Genomic DNA, 19,305 nt, shown 5'->3' with positions numbered 1-19,305 from the left:
GTGACTGAGCACAAAAACACAATTAATCCCCACAAAGTCAAATACATCAGTGTGTGTTGCCTTATTTGACAGAAAAGTAAACATATCCTGTTACTTCTGTCCCTTTCACTTACAATGCAAGTAAAATAAACCCAGTTAACAAATAACTGTATTACAATGCAGGTGATGTGAGAGATCCGTGAAGAATGTCTATTAAAAAAAAAAAAAAAAACTAAACAAAACACAGTTTAGCACACTGACTGAACATTGATTTTCTGTTACAAACAGTTAGACCACAGGCATATAAAACATGGATCCAGCTTTCAGGTCAATGCAAAAGTGCCTTACATCTGCACTTCATCTGCAGGCCACTAGATGGCGATACCTGTGGTTGCAAAAAGACTTGCAGTCCTATACAAGCCTCTGAGGAAACAGCTTTCTGACTTGAACTCTGTAAACACTTTTATAATGAGTTCAGTGCTCAGTCACTAGTTTTTGGGTTACACTGAATAAAAAATTAAGTCTATTTTATAAATCTGTCCCTGCTATGTTTCAAAGTGGAGGATTATCACTGGTGTGAAACCATCCTCTAAAAGCTAACAACTTGTGATTGTCATTAGCAAGTCACAAGCCACAAACCAACGATTGAGGTTTTCGATGTCAGACCTGCTCACATCCCATCACCTAGATCTTTTTTGCAACCTAGATGGCGACAGGACACGCTTCTGGGATTAAAAAACTTCAGAAACCAATGGGTGGCGTCACAGCAGCTGTGTCCATCTTTTACAGGGAGCCAAGTTGTGACATACCGATGACATTACTAGACCGTCATCTGATTAACTTTCTGAGCTCCACCCAAAGTTGCAGGAGCTCTTATACAACCAAACTAAGTAGCAGCTGCCATCACGAGGAAGCTGAATTAAATATTTAAAAAATTGTGAAGTGCCCCTTTAAATTAAACAGCAATTCCAAGAAAACTTCAAAGCATCTGACAGTCAGTGTCCCCAACCATCAGCTGCTTCAAGGTAACTCTGCTGAGTCTTAATTAAGGAATCCTGGATGAGTAAGCTTGGCTATAGTAGTCCATTTCCACTGTTTATAACAGTATGTGCCAACACACACACACACGCACACACACACACACACACACGCACAGTCTCTGCTTCATCTCTGTGAGCTGTGATCCAGTGCCAGAAGCGGCCATCTTCCCAGGAACAACTCTTTGTTTTCCTCTCCTCGAGCTCAGTCAGCGTCCCTTTGAGTTACAGCTCCCCGAAGAGCTCATTGTGTTTGTGTTCACAAGCGCGCACACACAAACACAGCCAGAGAGAGACAGCAAAGCAGAATGCTCCATTTATTTTCCCATTACAGCCTGGCTGGTTTACTCTTGAATAGTTTTACATGCTGTTCGATCTCTGCTTGCTCACTGTCAGTTTTTTCCACTGTGCGCATAAAAAAAAACAACCAAGAGGTTGACATTCCTAAGGAGTGGAAGGGGCGCTGAGATAAGGAGAAAAAGAAAAAAAGTGAGGTTATAATGAATGAAAATCCTGCAGAAAATGAATTTGATATGTAAAAAAAATATACATATTTATAATTATCTTGCTGGATTAGTAAAAGCTTTGATTATTGATTGCAAGTACTGCAGAGAATAGAAAGCTGAAAGTTCTCCTGATAACATTATTCCTCCTCAATTTTTGAGGGGTGTGAGGGAGCGGTTGAAGCAAAAGCAAAGTGGCCTGGTGTGAGGCCACACCATACGTCTTTTTGTCTGTGGTATTTCAGGGCTCATCACAGTTGCATAATTGAATTGACTTGCATGGGTGAACTTAATTGCCTCCGGTGCCACTGAGTCCTCGCTTAGATGTAGATGCACAGTGCGCATCGGCACATCTGACTTTTAAAGCAGCGCGCTGAGCCATCGAACACGGGGTCCTCTCATTGCCTGTATGGGCAGGATTGAACTCGGGGGTGATTCAAGGCTATTCAGCCAAGCCTTTTGAGTCACTGCAACTCCCCACCGTGGAGGATCCCGATAAGGCGTGATTCATGAGCAATGTCTACTGCAAGGCTCGGCCCGGCTGGGGACAACAACAACAACAACAACAACAACAACACCACCACACATGGACAAGAAAGCCACACACATAAACACAAGATTAACTAAAGAAAAAAAAGATAGACAGAGAGAAACGGGGACACTTTGCATGTCTGTAAATCACAGTGCAAACACACAGACATTACATTCTGATCCCCGTTACGTTTATAGTGTCGTTCTTCTGAAACTGTTACTAAAGTGCCCAAATTCCCTCAAGTCGTTTCTATCTAAATCAATGATGCAGCTCTGTCTCCATCTACTGGCAACAATTTGACACTGCACATAACCGTCTTCATAGCACGTTTACCAAGGTATATTTAATAAAGCGTAAAATATGGCAGAATCTTTGGGACATAAAACATTACACCAGTATTTTGTGCTTTATTTTTCATTACAAATAGGCGGCATCATCTACTATTAGCCATCATCTGACAGTTTCCTTCCTAAGTCATTTCTATTAAATGCTAAATCTGTGTCTGCAGGGTCCTCTCTGTCTTTATGGTCTCCAGTCTCCACCTCTATTTGATATTTCGGGGAAGTGCTCGGGTTACAAAATCATAATCCACTCACAGGTCACACAGACAGTAAACATTAACAGAAGTCAGCAATCAATCATCCACTGGCACACGTGGACAAGCAATTACGCCTGATATTTAAACAGTACTTCTGTTTAATCCTCTTTTTGTTGTGTTGTGCGGATGTACAGATACACAGACACACACACACAGCACAGATAAAGCAGCAGCGCACCGATAGCTCCAGTCGCATGGGAAACAAACAATTGGTGGTGAAGCATTGAAGCCAGCTTGAGATGTGATCCCTCCATCATGACACAGCTCTTAAAAAGGGACAGTACAGCACCAAGTAAAGAAGGTAAGATCAAATCTCAACTTCAAATACTTTCATTAGTTAGTTTATTGTAAATGAACCTATAAAACTTAACATTAAGCTTCTGAGTCAAAAGTAGTTGTTGACATAATTAGTAAATGGTAAATGGAGCAGTACTTATATAGTGTCCTGCAATTTAATTCAAGCACTCAGGTGCAAAAGAAGATTCCCAGTTTGATTCTGGAAGGAGAAACAAATCCTTTTTTTTTGGTTTTTCAAATTAAACATGCAAATCTTCCTGCTGTGGAAAGAATTTATTGCTTACATGTACAGTATACCAGTGTGACGAATGTTTCACTGTCATTTACACATTTTAAATAACCAAAGCAGACATTTTTCTGTTCTCCCTTTCAGAGGGTGCTAAGATGTGAATTATTAAAGGTCTGCTCACCTGAGCAAAATGAATGTTTGATCTCTGATTAAGTGCAAACATCGGCCGACATGGTGGAGGGAACAGATCAACAGTCCCCTCAGGTTTCATTGCTCACAGCAGACAATCAAGCACTCACTTCCTGGACACACTGGTGATGCTCAGAGATTATAGAGACAGTAGTGTAAATACAGAGAGCCCTGAGAGAGAGTGGGGAAACATCTTACTTTAAGTGCTCAGCAGAGTCAGTGAAACAAGTGAAAACATCTGACTTGGGGGGAAAAAAAAAACTATTGAATACAAAAATGCAGTATTTTGAATGCAGTCTTAAGATGCAGAATAAGAATGACATAAAACATTAAAGTGTGTCCGTGTAAATATAGTGCTAGAATGAGGCAAGAGGGGCAACACCATTTCTTGACCATTAACATTGATTTCAAAGGCTACAAGAAGATTTCAAGAACCCCACTGCTGTACCTGGAAAACCACAATTTTACATTTGTGAACACACAAAATGCGATTTCATGAGATGAGATTCAGTTTGATGCAAAAACACACTGTAGAATAGAGACGGATATTAATAATAACTCATTTTAAATGCAAAGTGGTCTATAAACAGGGGTGCACATAAGCGGTCCGCAGGTGCGCCTGCGCTGTCAAGATAAAAGACGCGCACCAGATAAGAAGTTGCAACGCACATTTGCGTACATAAGATTTTCTGGAGGAGGACAAACATTTGTTTAGAACTCTTAAAGATGTCTTAGAAGCTCCTTTAAGCAATTACTTTGGTGTTCCTCTACCTCCAAAGAAATGTCAGAAGGAGTCCGAACCGCAAAAGAAGCGCGTATTCTCGGAAAAGTGGTTGCAGGAGGTGAGCTGGCTTCAAACCAATGATGAACGCACAGAGATGTGGTGCAGAATATGCCGTGAAAATCCCACTCTAGCGGACAAAAACACTGCCTTTTATATGTACGCAAACGCGCGTTGCAACTTCTTATCTGGTCCGCGTCTTTTATTTTGACAGCGCATGCGCACCTGCGGACCACTTATCTGCACCCCTGTCTATAAATAAATAGAGAGTGAAAAGAAGTAAAGAAGAGTGCATCATGACCCAAGCAGCCTATTGCAATGCAAAATTAAAATATGGTATCTTGTTAATTAATCAACTTTTTTCCTATAACACAAATGCAGGCTTACATGTATCAGACTTGGGCTGGATCTAGTTTCACATCAAACAGATGTGTGAGCAGTTTCCAGTTTGTCACCAACTTCTCAGCAATAGAGCAAATTACTCTTCAAATGTCCAAACATTCATATGACAGACAAAGCAGCTCTAAGGCTACATTCGGTAAATTAGACATCCAACTATCCTCATGGTAATGTTGACCACTCACATTAGTTTAAGCCAACCTTTATAATCACATATTCAAAACTACTGTAGTAAAAACTAACAACTTCCTGTCCTTAAATCCCAGACGAGCTTCTTGTGTTCCTGAACCAGTCAACAGAATTCTGCAACCATTTTGAGGACAGCTATTGGTATTGCTACATCGTGCTGGTGCTCTTTGCTTTCACTGTTCCGGTGGGACTGCTGGGAAACCTAGTAGTGCTCATCAACCACACCTGCTTTAGGAAAACCTCAAGCTCCAGCAACATTTTCCTGCTTAACCTGACTCTGTGTGACTCGGGGTGGATCCTCACACTGCCCTTCTCCCTCTACATTACCTTGAGGAGGCCCCACATCACAAACATACAGATCTTCTGTCAGTTCAAGAAGTCCTTCTTCAACATCAACATATATGGAAGCATCCTCTTCCTGACTCTAATCAGTTTCGACCGCTTCGTTGGCACAGTGCACCCGATCAGTTCTCTTCGTTGGTGGAATGCGGGTAAAGCCAAACTGTGCTCCTTCTGCGTGTGGGTGCTGGTCGTCCTTAGCTCCATTCCTGACTTATTTCTAACTTTTTCTATTCAGCCCACAGAAAATGTCACTGTGTGTGTGGACCAGATCCAGGATCCTTTTTACTATGTCAGAACAGCCATCATTATCAGAACAACAATAGGCTTCTTGCTGCCGTTCACTGTCATGCTTGCTTTTTACACCATGACGGTTCGAGTTTTGAGGCGTCTCCCAAGAGGTCAAAGCAACCGAGCGAGAGGAAAGCCCCTACATCTCCTTACTGCCGCCATACTCGTCTTTGTGGTCTCCTTTCTGCCCTACCACACTATGGCCACCACCATGGTATTCATGAGGATTTCTAACCTGGTGACCCCCTCCAACACCAATGTACTCTATGCTTGCTATGAGTTTTCTGAAGCCATGTGCAGTGTAAGCAGCTGCCTGGACCCAGTGCTGTATATTCTGGCAGGTGAACAATTCCAGAGGAAGTTCCTGGCATGGAAAAGAGGCCAATACAGGAGGTTCTGCTGCAGAGCCAGCAGGAGGATTGGGGTAATTGAGTGATTTGCTGGAGACAGTTTATGGCTAGTTACCTTAACTTGCCTTGGTTCAAATAAGGTCCTGGCATGGCACTAGGATAATGTTGGCGCTATGCATTCCTTTGCAGACCCAGTCATTTAGAGCCAGTGGCAAAAATATATAGAACAACCTTAGTGGCAATTATGGCCTAATGGCCTCCAGAGGATACAAAGCATAACAACCAGGTCTGTAGTATAGTAGCACTAAGTGTTAAAAACAATGTATAGTCAACACACTATCTCCAGTTCAAACAATCCGCATTTTACATCGCACCATAAGCTCCTCCACAAATGGACAAAAGTGCTAGAGCAAGAATCCAGCTTCCCTGTTGCTACAGTGCCAGTGGCAGATATGATATAATAGTATAATTATCCTGGCCTGTCTGCTACTGAATCTACTGTGTAAGAGGAATGAAAAAGTATAGTGCTGTGACTGACCATCTGGGATCAATGCAACAACACAGCAAGATTGCATTATTGTCTATTCTATATTACATAAACATTTGGTTAAGATGAAAATAAATCCGATTAATCAATAAATCTTCTGTGGTCTTATCCTTGTTTGTGCATTGAAGCTGTGCCTATTAAAATCTGTGCACAGCTAACGTCACACTCACTGATAACACAAGCTCGAGTTTTGCTTATATAATGTATGAGAGTCATACAGGTGACAAATTATTTTCCAAAGACCTGAATAAAAGGTTCTTTAAGTACCTCATCCTCCAAGACCGTTGGCAATTAATAGCACAATCTATTTTGTGTCCACAGAATTTCTTAATATTACTAGTGTGCCAAGTCTAAATCACTGGCTTAAGGATATTATACCACGACCAAGTCTTTCAATTTTCCTTTACTTTAAGCAGATTTTATTTGTTGCTTTACATTAAAGTATTTCAGTTTCCTTGTTTTGGTGGCAGTGAGTCTTTTACTCATATAACAAATTCACCAATGTGGAAGTTTTCCACATTGGTGAATTTGGCCACAACTTCCCTGTTGGCAACACGGAATGCCACAAACACAACAACCAGCTGATCCGAGCAGAGGTGGGCAGAGTGTAAACAGGTAATCCACGACTTGCTGTGACAATAAAACAAGATTATTTTTAAACTGCATTGTCATATTACATTATGATAGTAAGAACTCTGTAACTGCGCATAACAAAAAAATACCGAAATCTGTTTATGTTTCGTGAAAAGAAAAATTATATACACATCGGCCAAATATTGGTATCAATCTTAAAAATCCAGTCTCCGTCAATCTTTTTTCTGTACGTTCACACCTCAAAGCACAAATTAGTGTCTGTGAGTCCACACTGCATAATACACTACTAATTTAAAACATCAGACCAGTCAAGTTCGAAGACCTTAAATGTCTGCTTATCGGAACTTTACTCATTTTTGAATGGATGTTTAGCCTGCTATGCTTTTCATAGCATGACAATCATGTGAATTGTGTTCTTTATCAAATGTTCACCCCACACTGACTATCAGAGTCTATTAAAGAGGAGCATCAAAGCTGATCTGACAGCTTGTGGTTGCCAAACAGTTTCCGAACACACTCTATGTCACCCGACCCTTAAGATTTTAACAATCCCTATATGACGTTCAGGTTCTGACTTCAGCCTGTGTCAAAACAGAATTAAATATAATCCTGTTAGACGCTTGTTATTTGTTAGTTATGGTGCCCATACCAGTTCAAATATTTTGACTGTATTGCAGAGGAGTGGATGCTACCATGGAAAATGTGATCATCATCAACAATGTACCATCCATACTGATACCTGAACTACACAATGCACAGTCTTTGTATTGCAAACATTGCTCTGTATTCAAGTCATCTATTCATACACATTATACTGTAAACTGTGAGGGTTTGCATATAATGCATATGCACTTTCATCTATTTTAGGTTTCAGTATGCAGCACTATTGCATCTTGTTTTGATTCCAAACCTCAGAACAATCCTGCCCCCTTAGGGATCTAAGAGTAAAAAAACAGAACACAAAAAACAACAACAAAAAAACAGAACAGAAACCCTGAGTTTCCTCTCTATCTGCAGTTGAGCATGTGAACAGGACCAAACCCATTCATCACATTGCTTATTTGCCAAGCTGTGGCAACACTGTGAGGCAGGGTGGGGGGTGTTTGTTGAAGCAGCTACGGCTACTAATGTCCCCAGAGCTGAGCACCTCTGTAACTAAGCATATGGATAATAAATCAGAGGTGGGAAAGTGACAAAAGAACTCCCTCCACTGGGAGACTGCAGCAAATAGAGCCGAGACATAGAGAGCTGGCAACTAGGCCAGTGTACCACTGTACCTGTTCCAGTAAGCAGTGTGGAAGTCTAGTTTTGTTATTTATGGCATTTCAGGTAAATAAGCAATTTCCTCTTGGCTGGTTTCCTTTGTTTGCTTGCTCTTTGTGTCTTTGTCTCCCTCTGCTGTTCAATTACTTGTCAGTTTTTGATTTTTTAATTCTTGATCTGTAGTTTCATGTGATATTCCAGATAATTTTTGAGGTTTGTATATCAACACAAGATAAAAGGCAAATTTCCCTTCACAACCAACAAAAAGGTTATGTTATTATCTCATAAAGGAAAGGTACGCTTCCAAATACGATTTCCTTTTCTCCACTACGCCTGCTGCTTGTCATGTAGTAGGAGGTGCAAGAGCCAGAATCCTGGGGAAATAACTTGTGTTACGTTTTTAGCTGACACACGCTTAGCTATGTCCAAGAGCTAGGAAAACGCTAACTGAATTTCTCATGAAAATGGTGAGACTGAACCAAAGCAATGATTCTAAAAAACATTCCGTAGAGAGGTGCTGATGGTGATCAAGCTTTAAAACCTGTGTGCATTTAACCTTTCCTGGAGCCTAAGGTAGCACATTTATTTTTGTTCACACCTAAATTTACAATGACAGGGAAGTCAGGGAAACTGACTGCAACAAAGAGACAAATGCACGGGCAATAAAATATCGCATAGCTACATACATATAAATATAACACACAGAGCCTCCTATCCTGCCACCCACACATTGACTCCTACACAGACTCAGTTCACTTTGACCTGCGGCTACATACTGCTGTACATAAGCCATGTCAGCCTTTGCTTGCCACAGTAATAACTCATGACAGAACCCAGATGGCATCCTGCAGGCTACAATCATCAAGACTAGGAAAAAGGGGATGAGAGGCACTCCAGCAACAGAGCAGCCAACATCACATCCCACAGTCTCTCTCTCACACACACACACACACACACACACACACACACACACACACACACACACACACACACGTCTGTGACCATTGGAGGCCAACTCTCACATTACTTACTATTCACAATATCTGGAGCCTTAAATGACTCATTCAGGTGGATAAGAGAAGTCATAGCTTGATTGAATGTAAGTGTCTGTAATAACATGCAAAGTAGGATCTAATCCAGTTAGGACAGTGCTCCACATGAATTAACATTACCCTTCACTTTGCCTTTTGGAATTCACAAAAGCCTCAGAGAGAAATAGGTGAATATTTTATGCTAATATGGTCACTGAGGCAGCATTAAAGAGATGGGCAGTGTCATTTTCTGCAAAGTCAAAATTGACAAAATAGACGGCTGCATTTATACTAACCTAAACTAATTGTGTTCTAATGTTAAATTTTTGCTGTACTTTCTAAAAACAATCTTCCTTCTTCACATTATTTCACCTGTAACACACTTATCAGAGCCCGACTGACAGGCTAATATTAGCAATTTAGCCATATATCGGTATCGGCATTTATAATAGCTATACCCATATAGTTACGTGGCTTTGCGTGACTGAGACTTGGAACACTGGGTCTGGCTCTAACAATTATTTCATTAGGAACTCATTGACATGAAACCCAGAGAACCCAGTATGACCCAAGATTTCATACAAATGTGTAATGACAGCCAGTCTTGCCTTGAATGACCAGAAGTCATTGGCTAGCACCCACTCGATTAGAGAGCAAACATAGCCTTGAGAGGCTGAATGGAGCAGGATAGGTTGTTCCTTGAGCCTCAAATGTCAACTTAAAAATCACACAAGTCACTCATCAAAGAGAGTTTATTCACTGTGGAAACACTGCGGTGCACCCATGCCTAACCCGTATAGCAACACGAATGAAAACTAGTTCAAATAAAGTGTTATGCAGCAACTGGATTAAAAACTGAGTTTCTGAGAGGGGACATAATATATATATATATTGTGACAAATACCGCACAAAAAGAGGAAGGCTGTGGGTGCAATTCACAGCAAAACATTTTCTAGGCCATGATAAATTATAAATGATGCAGGGGATGTGTCACCTTTCAAAACCGATGTCAGCTTCCAGGCCTGAGACACATTTCTATAAAGTTAGGCATGAAACTGCAAACAATGTCAGAACTTTAGCTCTGGTTCAAGGGAACAAGAAGACACCCTCTTCTAAATGCGGATACAGGAAAAAACAAAAAAACTTTCAGTGTGCCACTCTAAAGTGCTTTTTGTTTTTAAGATGCTCAGACCTTTGCATGGATTGTGTTCCTACCCAGAAGCATTCCCACTGGCTCCCTACGTATCAGAGGATAGAAGAGATAGTAGACTGATATCTGCAGAATGTTAGTGGGGGATATCACGATGAGCAGTAAGTGGGCCATGTGGGCCTGTGTGGCAGACTTATAATGGATGATAGATTTTATTGTGGGCCTGCTTCTGTAGTGCTTCTCTTATGCTCTACCTGCGTTTGTGATTGCATAACCGCTCCACTGAAATGTTGTGCATGGCATATCTCGCCTCTCCAACTCTCAGCCTCACTCAGACACACGCACAAACACACATCCGTGCATGTGCTTGCAAAATATCGCCGCTCTCTCACACTTACAGACACACACGCCCGCACACAGAAGTCCAAACCATCTGTTCAGAAGCTTGTTGAAGTGCATTAGTTGCACCTGGCTATGAATGAGCTGCACTCCTCTCCTACATACCTTAGAGCTAATGCAATTGCATTGACCCCGATACAGATCCACCGGGCCCTAGTGTAAAACCTGACATAAAACTGACTGAACTACATGCACACCTACTGTACATTGCCATTATGAATCATGCAACTGACAAATTGCTGGTGGTGTAACACACCAAGAGTCTGGAGCTTCCACAACACTCCAGAACTGGAAAAATATTTTGTGTCAATGTGATTTTAAAATGATGTACAAATCCCAGTTTGAGCACTATGTGAATTATGAAAATAGTTATATAGTGGATTTATTTGTATGCAAACAGATACACCCGAGTCCCCTGTAGATTCTTTTCCATCATCATGCTGCCTGTAGCCACCTGATTGTGCAGGACATATTGTGACGCCATCATGCTGCTTAGCAATCGTCCAATAACAAACTAAAATCACAGACCAAGAAAATACTGTAGTATAAACATGTAATAGTTTGGGAACAAAATATCACAAAACTTACTTTTTAAAAAGCAACTTCGTTCCGATGAAGAAGTTAGACCTGCTAAACATTTTCTGACTGAAGTCTTGTATGAACGTTGAAAATGCTTTCGGAGTGCCAAATGCACAATGAATAAAATTGATTAACCCGACTGTAATGAAATGGCAGCGGGCATTTTAAAATCTGCTGTTTTGGGGAGCAGTCTGACACTTAACCTCCGTTACATCCAGTAAATGTAACACGCTGGCTTTGCCAGTCTGTTAAAGTGAAGGCACTTTCTGGTGATGAGAGTCAGTGGGTATTTCCCTAACTCACAAGGATTTTCTTAATACAGCCAAGCAGATGAACAAAAATCAGGACAATTTACTTTATCCTCCATTCCTAATCCCGACCAAACTGGTCATGTGGTTAGATAGAAGGATGAATAGACACTTTAAATTTTTTCCTTTATTAATCTGGTGGACAATATAAGTACTGCAGATGGACCTAAAGAACACATTTACAATTAATTTTAAAACCTCCTTTTTACAATGTTTTGAAATTGAAATTGTTGTACTGATATTTAGATTAATAGAAATTAAACAAGAAAGAAAAAGCCATGAGATTTTGCATACAGAAGTGAATGGCTGGAAGACTCTTCAGCTATCAGGCCTCTCTACTGTGGGACCAGCTCCCAGTTTGGATTCCAGAGACAGACGCCCTCTCTACTTTTAAGATTAGGCTTAAATTTTCCCTTTTTGATAAAGCTTATAGTTAGGGTTGCATCAGGTGACACTGGACCCTTTTTTGCATTTAATCATTAGTTCCTTTTAAACTCTGGCTCTCTCTCACAGCATGTCTTTTGTCACCGATCGCAGCAGATGGCAGCCCCTGGTTCTGCCTGAGTGTTCTTCCTGTTAAAAGGGAGTTTTTCCTTCCCATTGTCACCAAGTGCTTGCTCATAGGGTTTGTGATATGTAATAATGCAGGGTCTTTACCTTACAACATAAAACACCTCAAGTCAACCAATACTGGATACTGGTACAATAGATACATATACCGGTATATAGAGAGAGAGAGATAGACAACAACAAGCAATACCCCAGAAGATGAAAATGAAACCGTGAAAAAAACAAAACAAAGAAAGAAATATTTCATCTTAACCCTAATGTGATGATCAGAGTAGGGACTAAAGTGCCACTTCTTGGGTAGGTGCTCTACAGTCTCATGTCTCACACATGTAAGCATTGCCTATGTGAGTCAATTAGTCAGTACTCTTGATGGGTGTCTATTCGTTAATGCAACTCCATGCAGTTCAGACTTGTTGTACTGAAAGTGTGTATGAGGTTGTAGTGATCAGTGTTCATTTCACAGCCTAGTGAGTACACACGTCTGAAAGGGGTTTAATTTGCCACATTGTTGATGGTCTATACACGCAAGCGCACAGTGACACTAAGCTATAATTTAGAACCTCTGAGCAATAAGCTAGCTAGTTTTATCATCTTAAACCAAATGAAAATCCATTCTTTTATCTTTTCACCGTGAACACATCACTGTGGCTGATCAAGAAGTAGTTGCAGCAACCCAAGTTCCTATAACAAAACTTGCATTTATTTAGATATGGGGATTTATACCCACCAATGATAGATGAGCCCAGAAAATCCAAAATATGTAAATTTACGCATCATGTTAAGGCCTTTTGTTAAGGCTTTAAAAATGCAATTATTATATGTATTATATACTATATATGATATTTTATATTTTGCAATGAATAAATATTACATGTTCTATTTCAGACAAACATTTATTTAAATCATATCAAATTACCTTTTTATTTTCCTCAGTCTAGTAATGGAGTCCTGACCCAAAAGAAAGAAAAAAAAACATTAGACTCTAAGTATAAAAACCCTCCAATTTATTCAGTGATTGCAAGTGAAGAGACAATTTTGCTATTACTAGATCTAATAACTCCCCACTTGCTCCACTTCCCGTCTTATAGGAAGGACTCTGCATTTGCTGAAACTGTCATGTCATCATGGATTCTCAGTTTTCTATTTATGTTCAGAGAAGATGATCACTTCGAGCACCCGCCACCACTCTGTGCCGTCTAATTATAGTCGGTAACGGTTCATCCAAGAAGATAAACCAGGGTGCCCAATAATATCCGGCACTAAGTGACTTGTGAAGTGAGCAGGAAATGAAATGCGTGAGTTCAACTGGAAGCACTGCGCAGTTCATAAAAGTGAAGGGAGGATGACAATGGAGTCACAGCCGTTATAAAGGAGAGTGACTAGGAGGAAGCCGAGCGAGCAACAGAGTGATACAAGTGTCATACGAACAGATGAAAAAAAAAAAGCCAGGTTGGTGAAAAAGAAGAGGAAATGTATCAAAGAGGTGTGAGAGCTGACTAACATGTTCCACTGCAGAGCTTCTCAACCTGTCACAGCAGGAAAAACACAGTTCGAAGTAACAACATAAAGAGTTCTGCTATTATAGTCTATCATATTTGAACAAAGCCTTCATTAGTGTTAATGCATTCGTATGCCGACACCATCTGAACTTTCTTGCAGTGACAAACCCTTAGTCTTTCACTTGAGACAGTTTGACTGGCATGAAAAACTACAGCCCTGTTCTAGTAAAACAGCTCTATTAAACGGGGAACTTTACTGATATCACACATCAAAATCTGAATACAGATTTTGAGAACAACTACTGCATCTGTGGGGGGAAAAAGAAAATTGATTTGGGTCAGTTATCAGTCCTATCCTGACTCAAAAGGCTGGATCGGATATTGTGACAATTTGCTGATATATATAAAGCTAATCTATTGAATTCACTTCCATGTTGCTCTCTGTTTACTATACCACACAGCAGTGCACCAGCTGCTACTGGTAAAGCTAATACAGCATGGAGGAGGCTAACAGCTGAACGCCAGCAGTTTGGAGGCATTTCACACTGATTACTCCAACAGCTTCTCTTTGGTTGTTTACAATAAATTTTAGTTGACTGTAAACTTAGCTAAAAAGCTCTGATGATGATGCTTTCCTGTCAAGTTCTTACTCTTTCTTCAGTCTCTCGCACTCTCACCATTGTTCTGTTTGGTGTAACATTTTTTGGGAAGCTTTCATTGCACTTTTGTTAATACGACATGCTGCAGTTAATATTATTTCACTACAACCATCTCTTGTTAGCAAGAATGTTAAAAGCGAAGTGCTAAAGCACTGTGCAAAAGTCTCTATCCACCCCTCAATTCATTGTACAGTATTATCCTAGAGAAGTGATAAATAGAGGAAGTGATTTATTGAAACATATAAACATACATACAACTATGATATAGAAAAGGAAAAATTGTAAAATGATTGAAAGTCTTTACTATATGACCACCTGTATTCTTCAACACAGTGTAAGCTCTCTTAAGCAAGTTTTCTTGACATTTCTTTAAGTAGCCTTTAGGAATAGTTCATCAGGATTTTTGAAGATCAGTCAAAGCTGTGTTGGCTGCTTTCTGTTCTGTTCTTATACTGCGTCAATAATGCTGAGGCCCAGGCTGTGGGAAAGCCAGTCGATGACTGATGGTGTCGCACTGTGTTTTTTTTTTTCTGTCCACGTATGACATTACTGCTTTGGTAGTGTGTTTGAGATCATTGGTGTCCTGAAACACGAAACTGATACCAATCAGATGCTTTTCAGATGAATCAGCAAGATGAATCAAAAAGATCATACTCTTCTGTATTCACAATGTCCCCAACACCACTGGCTTAAATGCAGTCCCAGACCATGACAGAGCCTCCACCGTGCTTTACAGATGGCTCTGAACACTCACTGTTGTACCTCCCTCTTGATCTTTTCCATGCATATCGATGACAATTTGAACCAAATACTTCAGGCTTTAAAATCTCAAAGTTTTAAGTTCATCACTTTTTAAGACCGATTGCCACTTTTTTCACAGTTCAGTTCTTGTGTAGCTGGCACACCTCAGCCTTTTTCTCCCCGTTTCCCTTTCTTAAGAAAGACGTCTTCACAACCATTGAGACCACTTCTGACGAGGCTTCAGTGAACAGCAGACGGATCAACTGAACAGCGAAATGCTTCACTCGGGTTCTGTGTCAAGTCTTTGCTGGTACTTTATTATGTTTCTTAAGGACAATGCCTTCAGATACTGTTGATCTACTGTAGATGTTTAAGGGCACATTGCACAACATGCTTGCTTATGCAACACCAGGTTTTCGACTAGTATCTCTTTGGGAATCACCTTATTGGTACATAAATTGTATGCCTATCAAGCTAAAATAAATAAATATTAAAGTATAAACACATAATAAATACAGTTTAAAATGTAGAAGTTGCTAAATTGTCTGTTATGTGTAAATACATAACACTGACCTATAAATCATCCTGTTAAGTCACTTAACAAACCAACAACAAAAAGCATTTGAAAGTGGTCAGCTATGAGGACTGAAAATTAAAATAAAAAAGCAAACGAATGTCCAAAGAAAAACTTTCACAGACCTTCAGAAAGCCTGGAGAAATATTTCTCAAGAGCAGGTTAAAAAAAAACATTACAAGAACATCTGGCTCCGCAACAGCAAAAATACATTAAAACGAGAGAAAGCTCAGGACTACTGCACAGCAATGTATAAAGAAACACATACAAAAAGATCACTGCATACACAAACTTTAGCAGACACTCTTCATTTTATATTTTGGAATAATTAGAGGAAGAAATAAGGGAAATTTTGTTTATTGCTTGGGTGTCTGCCATGAATACAGGAGTGTGCTTGTGAGTCCAACGTTAAGTCTCTGAGGTAATCTTCTAATATTATTTCCATCTGCACTTTTTCTACTGAGACATTTCTAAACACCTCTAGTCACAAATCTGTTGAAGGAATGCAAGTCCTCATATAGAATTTCAGTGTACATCTAATTACCGCAATGAAATGATGAATCAGCAGCGATTTCAACAAAGAAAATAATTAACACTCTCTTTAATTACGTTCCCATTGACAAAAAAAAAGCAGAGCAGGAGTATAAACGTGCTTCTCCCCGATGAATAGCAACAACAAGAACATCAATGGGGGTGGTGGGGGGAGTTCCCTCAGACAGAAAAGCCATTACTCTGCACATTCCACTGCATTATTGTGTGCATGACTTACCAAAGAGCTGGCGGTGAAATATAAACTTCCCGGCTAACAGGCCAGTGATAATGGCCAGTATCCAGCCAATTACTTTCAGGATGTTCCACCCGAGGCCTGGGTACTTGTTGAAGAGGAAAGAGAAACAGTTCCCCACCACAATCATATGGGCCTCTGTCTGACTGTGAGAGATGGGGTCCTCGGCGAAAATTAGGAAGTTAAAAAAGGTGACGAGGTACGCCACAATGAGACGGGACCACGGGTGCTGGAAATAGTAGCGAAAAAGGGCATCTATTTCCATCTTGCTAAGCCCTCCAGCCACACTACACCTGGGAGTCAGAGAGAGAGAGAGAGAAAGTGCTTCTTTTAGTCAGATTACATTACCAGCCAGGCAGATTAGAGCAAACACACCCCTCAGACACAGATTAGTGGTTGGAATATCACTAAAGATAATGGATTAGGATCATGCTCAATTCAGACCCGGCTCAGATAGAGCAGCACCTCCAATAACGCACACAGATTTCTTAACACAAAACCAGAGTTTCCAATCAGTCCTAAGATTATCACTCAGCTGTAAATTAGCAAACAGCCTATATCCTGTAATCAATTTAAAGGAGAGAAAAATAACATAAAGTGGACGATCAATCCACTCAAGTGTCCTCTTGTGCCGGTGAATCCCGTGTCATACCTGGAAGTGGTGGACTCTTGAAGTACTATATATCTATTAGCTATAAATCGCTGGCTTGTCTTCTTTCAGCCCGTCTGCTCTGCGCTCTTCTTAAAAAAAACTGTTCCAGCATTACAGTGAGGCTTTCCCCGGCAACACCAGCCAAGCAGTGCATGAGTAACCTGCAGACACCCCGTCCCTCCTGTATTTTTAATCATTATTCACCCATGAACTCCACTCTTTCTTTACTCCATCGCTCTCTACCTCTTTGAACCGTCTGACTTTGCTGGGCTGAACTTCTGCCTGCTTTCATACCTTCCCTAAAACAGGGCATGGAGGAATTATGTAATGGCTTCAAAAATAGACCTGGCTATTAAATTTCACCGGCATCATGTTTGTCTTGTCATGATGCTGCCACCTTGGGTGATAGTAGGCTGATGAGGTAAAATGCAGATTTAGTTTGCTTTCTTTATCAAACTGCAAGCATTTAGAGGAAGAGGAGCAGGAGGAGAAGGCAGACTTTTAGTGTGACCAGGGACCTGCTCCCATTCTGTGGCTAGCAACTTGTGACCAGAGAGTCCCAAAACATGAGTTAAGTGGGACTTAGCACCCAAAAAAGAACAAACTGGGCCGGGATAAGTTTATCTGAAGGTGGGTGGGTGGGCTATACCCTAGATAACCACGATGAGTAATGAAGAGCTCAACTGATGTTTCGGGACCTGAACTCCCTCTAAAGCATAAAGATTAGATTTGCACTGATCAGAGCAGAGCAGTCTAAGTGCTGCAGGAAATACTCCAAATGGCCTCTCTATTTGAGGCACTTCTGGCAATTTCTGAATGGACTATCGTGTTCAGGGCATTAGTGCGTGATCGCACCAATCTCCCTTCTAATGACGCCAAATGTCACATCACTGACCTTATATAATTATGAGATATCACAACAAGCTTGACCATTTTGGTTCCTTCTTATCTGAATTTAGGGTTCACCGAGTGAGATGTGGGACAGCCAAAATCCGTGCAAGTTACCTGCATGCACGTCGCTTTTTCTCATTTGTGGATGTGCAGTGGGTAAAGTAAACACGATTTTACACACCTGCTCCACGCCGTTTTATCTCTCAGTCGATGTCCAGGACGAGAAGCCCCGCTCCCGCTCTGCTCTCCGGCCACATCAAGCCGGCAGCGGCGCTCTAATCATCCTAAACAGGAGATGATACGACAGGGCTGAAGTGGGATTATCCATGCGACCTGTTGTTGTTGGTATACGACAGAGGCACCCACAAATCCTCTGTCATTGTGCCGGACTGTCCATACGCCGGGCGGGGCGGCTATTAAGCGGGCGGTGCTTCGTCACTGAGTCCCCGCCGTGAGGTGCGGTTTCTGGGTAGTAAGTAGGACGCTTCTACCGCCGCTGTAGCAAGGATGGAGGAGGCTGAATCCACACAGCAAGCGCAGCATCAGTGCAACGCAATGTAGCCAACACGTTGATTCACTAGCGCCAAAGTCAGAGCCAATACAAATACACGACTTCCGCTCACGTGTTTCAAAATAAAATAATACCGACATCCATAACACAAGTAAGACTTGAGGAATCTATAAGTATACCAATATATGTATCACAACAGGCCAAGGACGAACCTCTAGTATTAACGGATTAGATGTTGTTTTCCTTTATTTTTCAAGTTACTTGAACTTAACCCATTAAACATCATTAGAAACTACCAGATTTCTATGAGGATTTTTCTGAGGAAGATTTTTTCCGCTTCTGAAAAAAAACTGTCACCCATAACTTGATAATAACGCAAATCTTTAACTTATTAACTCAAAACTTTGGGATACCTAACTCGAAATTTGGAGTTATTTCCTTTAAATTTTGAATTATTAATTCAAAACTTTGAGAACCCAGCTTTTTTTTTCAGTGCCAGAAACAAACTTCCACAGTGACTGTAATCGTCCTGGTTTATGTTGAAGAGTTGAGTGTCAACGGTCTTTCATCTTCAACCAGAATATCCGATAAAATTATCCACATTATCTAAACTCATCATATCAGGTGAATAGTCTATCCTACCTGGACACTGGAACGAGGTGCAATTTGCCAGTGATCATTCATTTGTTTAGTCACAGTCAGTGTTGGTCAAGTTACTTGAAAAAAGTAATCAGTAACTAATTACTGATTACTTCCTCAAAAAGTAATCCCGTTACTTTACTGATTACTTATTTTCAAAAGTAATTAATTACTTAGTTACTTAGTTACTTTTTAAAAACA

General features: G+C 40.6%; 2 protein-coding genes across 5 annotated transcripts in view; one reads left to right on the top strand and one right to left on the bottom strand.

The window, feature by feature from the left end:
• Window positions 1-18,543, bottom strand: part of tmem117 (transmembrane protein 117) — a 48,323-nt gene extending 29,780 nt beyond the window's left edge. For 2 of the 3 annotated variants that reach the window (XM_005927780.2, XM_042223167.1), the window contains exons 1-2: window positions 18,136-18,543; window positions 16,397-16,704 (exon numbers count right to left, since the gene is read on the bottom strand). In XM_005927780.2, the coding sequence (XP_005927842.1) occupies window positions 16,397-16,676 (280 nt within the window). In that variant the 5' untranslated portion in view covers window positions 16,677-16,704; window positions 18,136-18,543. The other variant, XM_005927781.2, reaches the window with a different exon arrangement.
• On the top strand, window positions 2,743-7,393 carry LOC102305387 (P2Y purinoceptor 1-like). 2 transcript variants are annotated; one of them, XM_005927779.2, is made up of 2 exons: window positions 2,743-2,950; window positions 4,811-7,393. In XM_005927779.2, exons 1-2 carry the CDS (start codon window positions 2,905-2,907, stop codon window positions 5,797-5,799), a joined length of 1,035 nt encoding a protein of 344 aa, XP_005927841.1. In that variant the 5' UTR covers window positions 2,743-2,904; the 3' UTR covers window positions 5,800-7,393. The 2 variants fall into 2 exon arrangements, 1 of the variants encoding a protein (XP_005927841.1); XR_006054654.1 differs by lacking the exon at window positions 2,743-2,950 and adding an exon at window positions 4,361-4,711 and having other exon boundaries at window positions 4,811-4,928.
• Window positions 18,544-19,305: the final 762 nt, after the last annotated feature.

This window comes from Haplochromis burtoni, unplaced genomic scaffold (assembly GCF_018398535.1).
Source record: "Haplochromis burtoni strain Fernald_Lab_line unplaced genomic scaffold, NCSU_Asbu1 Contig_104, whole genome shotgun sequence".
NCBI lineage: Eukaryota > Metazoa > Chordata > Actinopteri > Cichliformes > Cichlidae > Haplochromis > Haplochromis burtoni.
The sequence above is the reverse complement of the archived record's forward strand: the minus strand, read 5'-3'. Positions and strand labels throughout refer to the sequence as shown.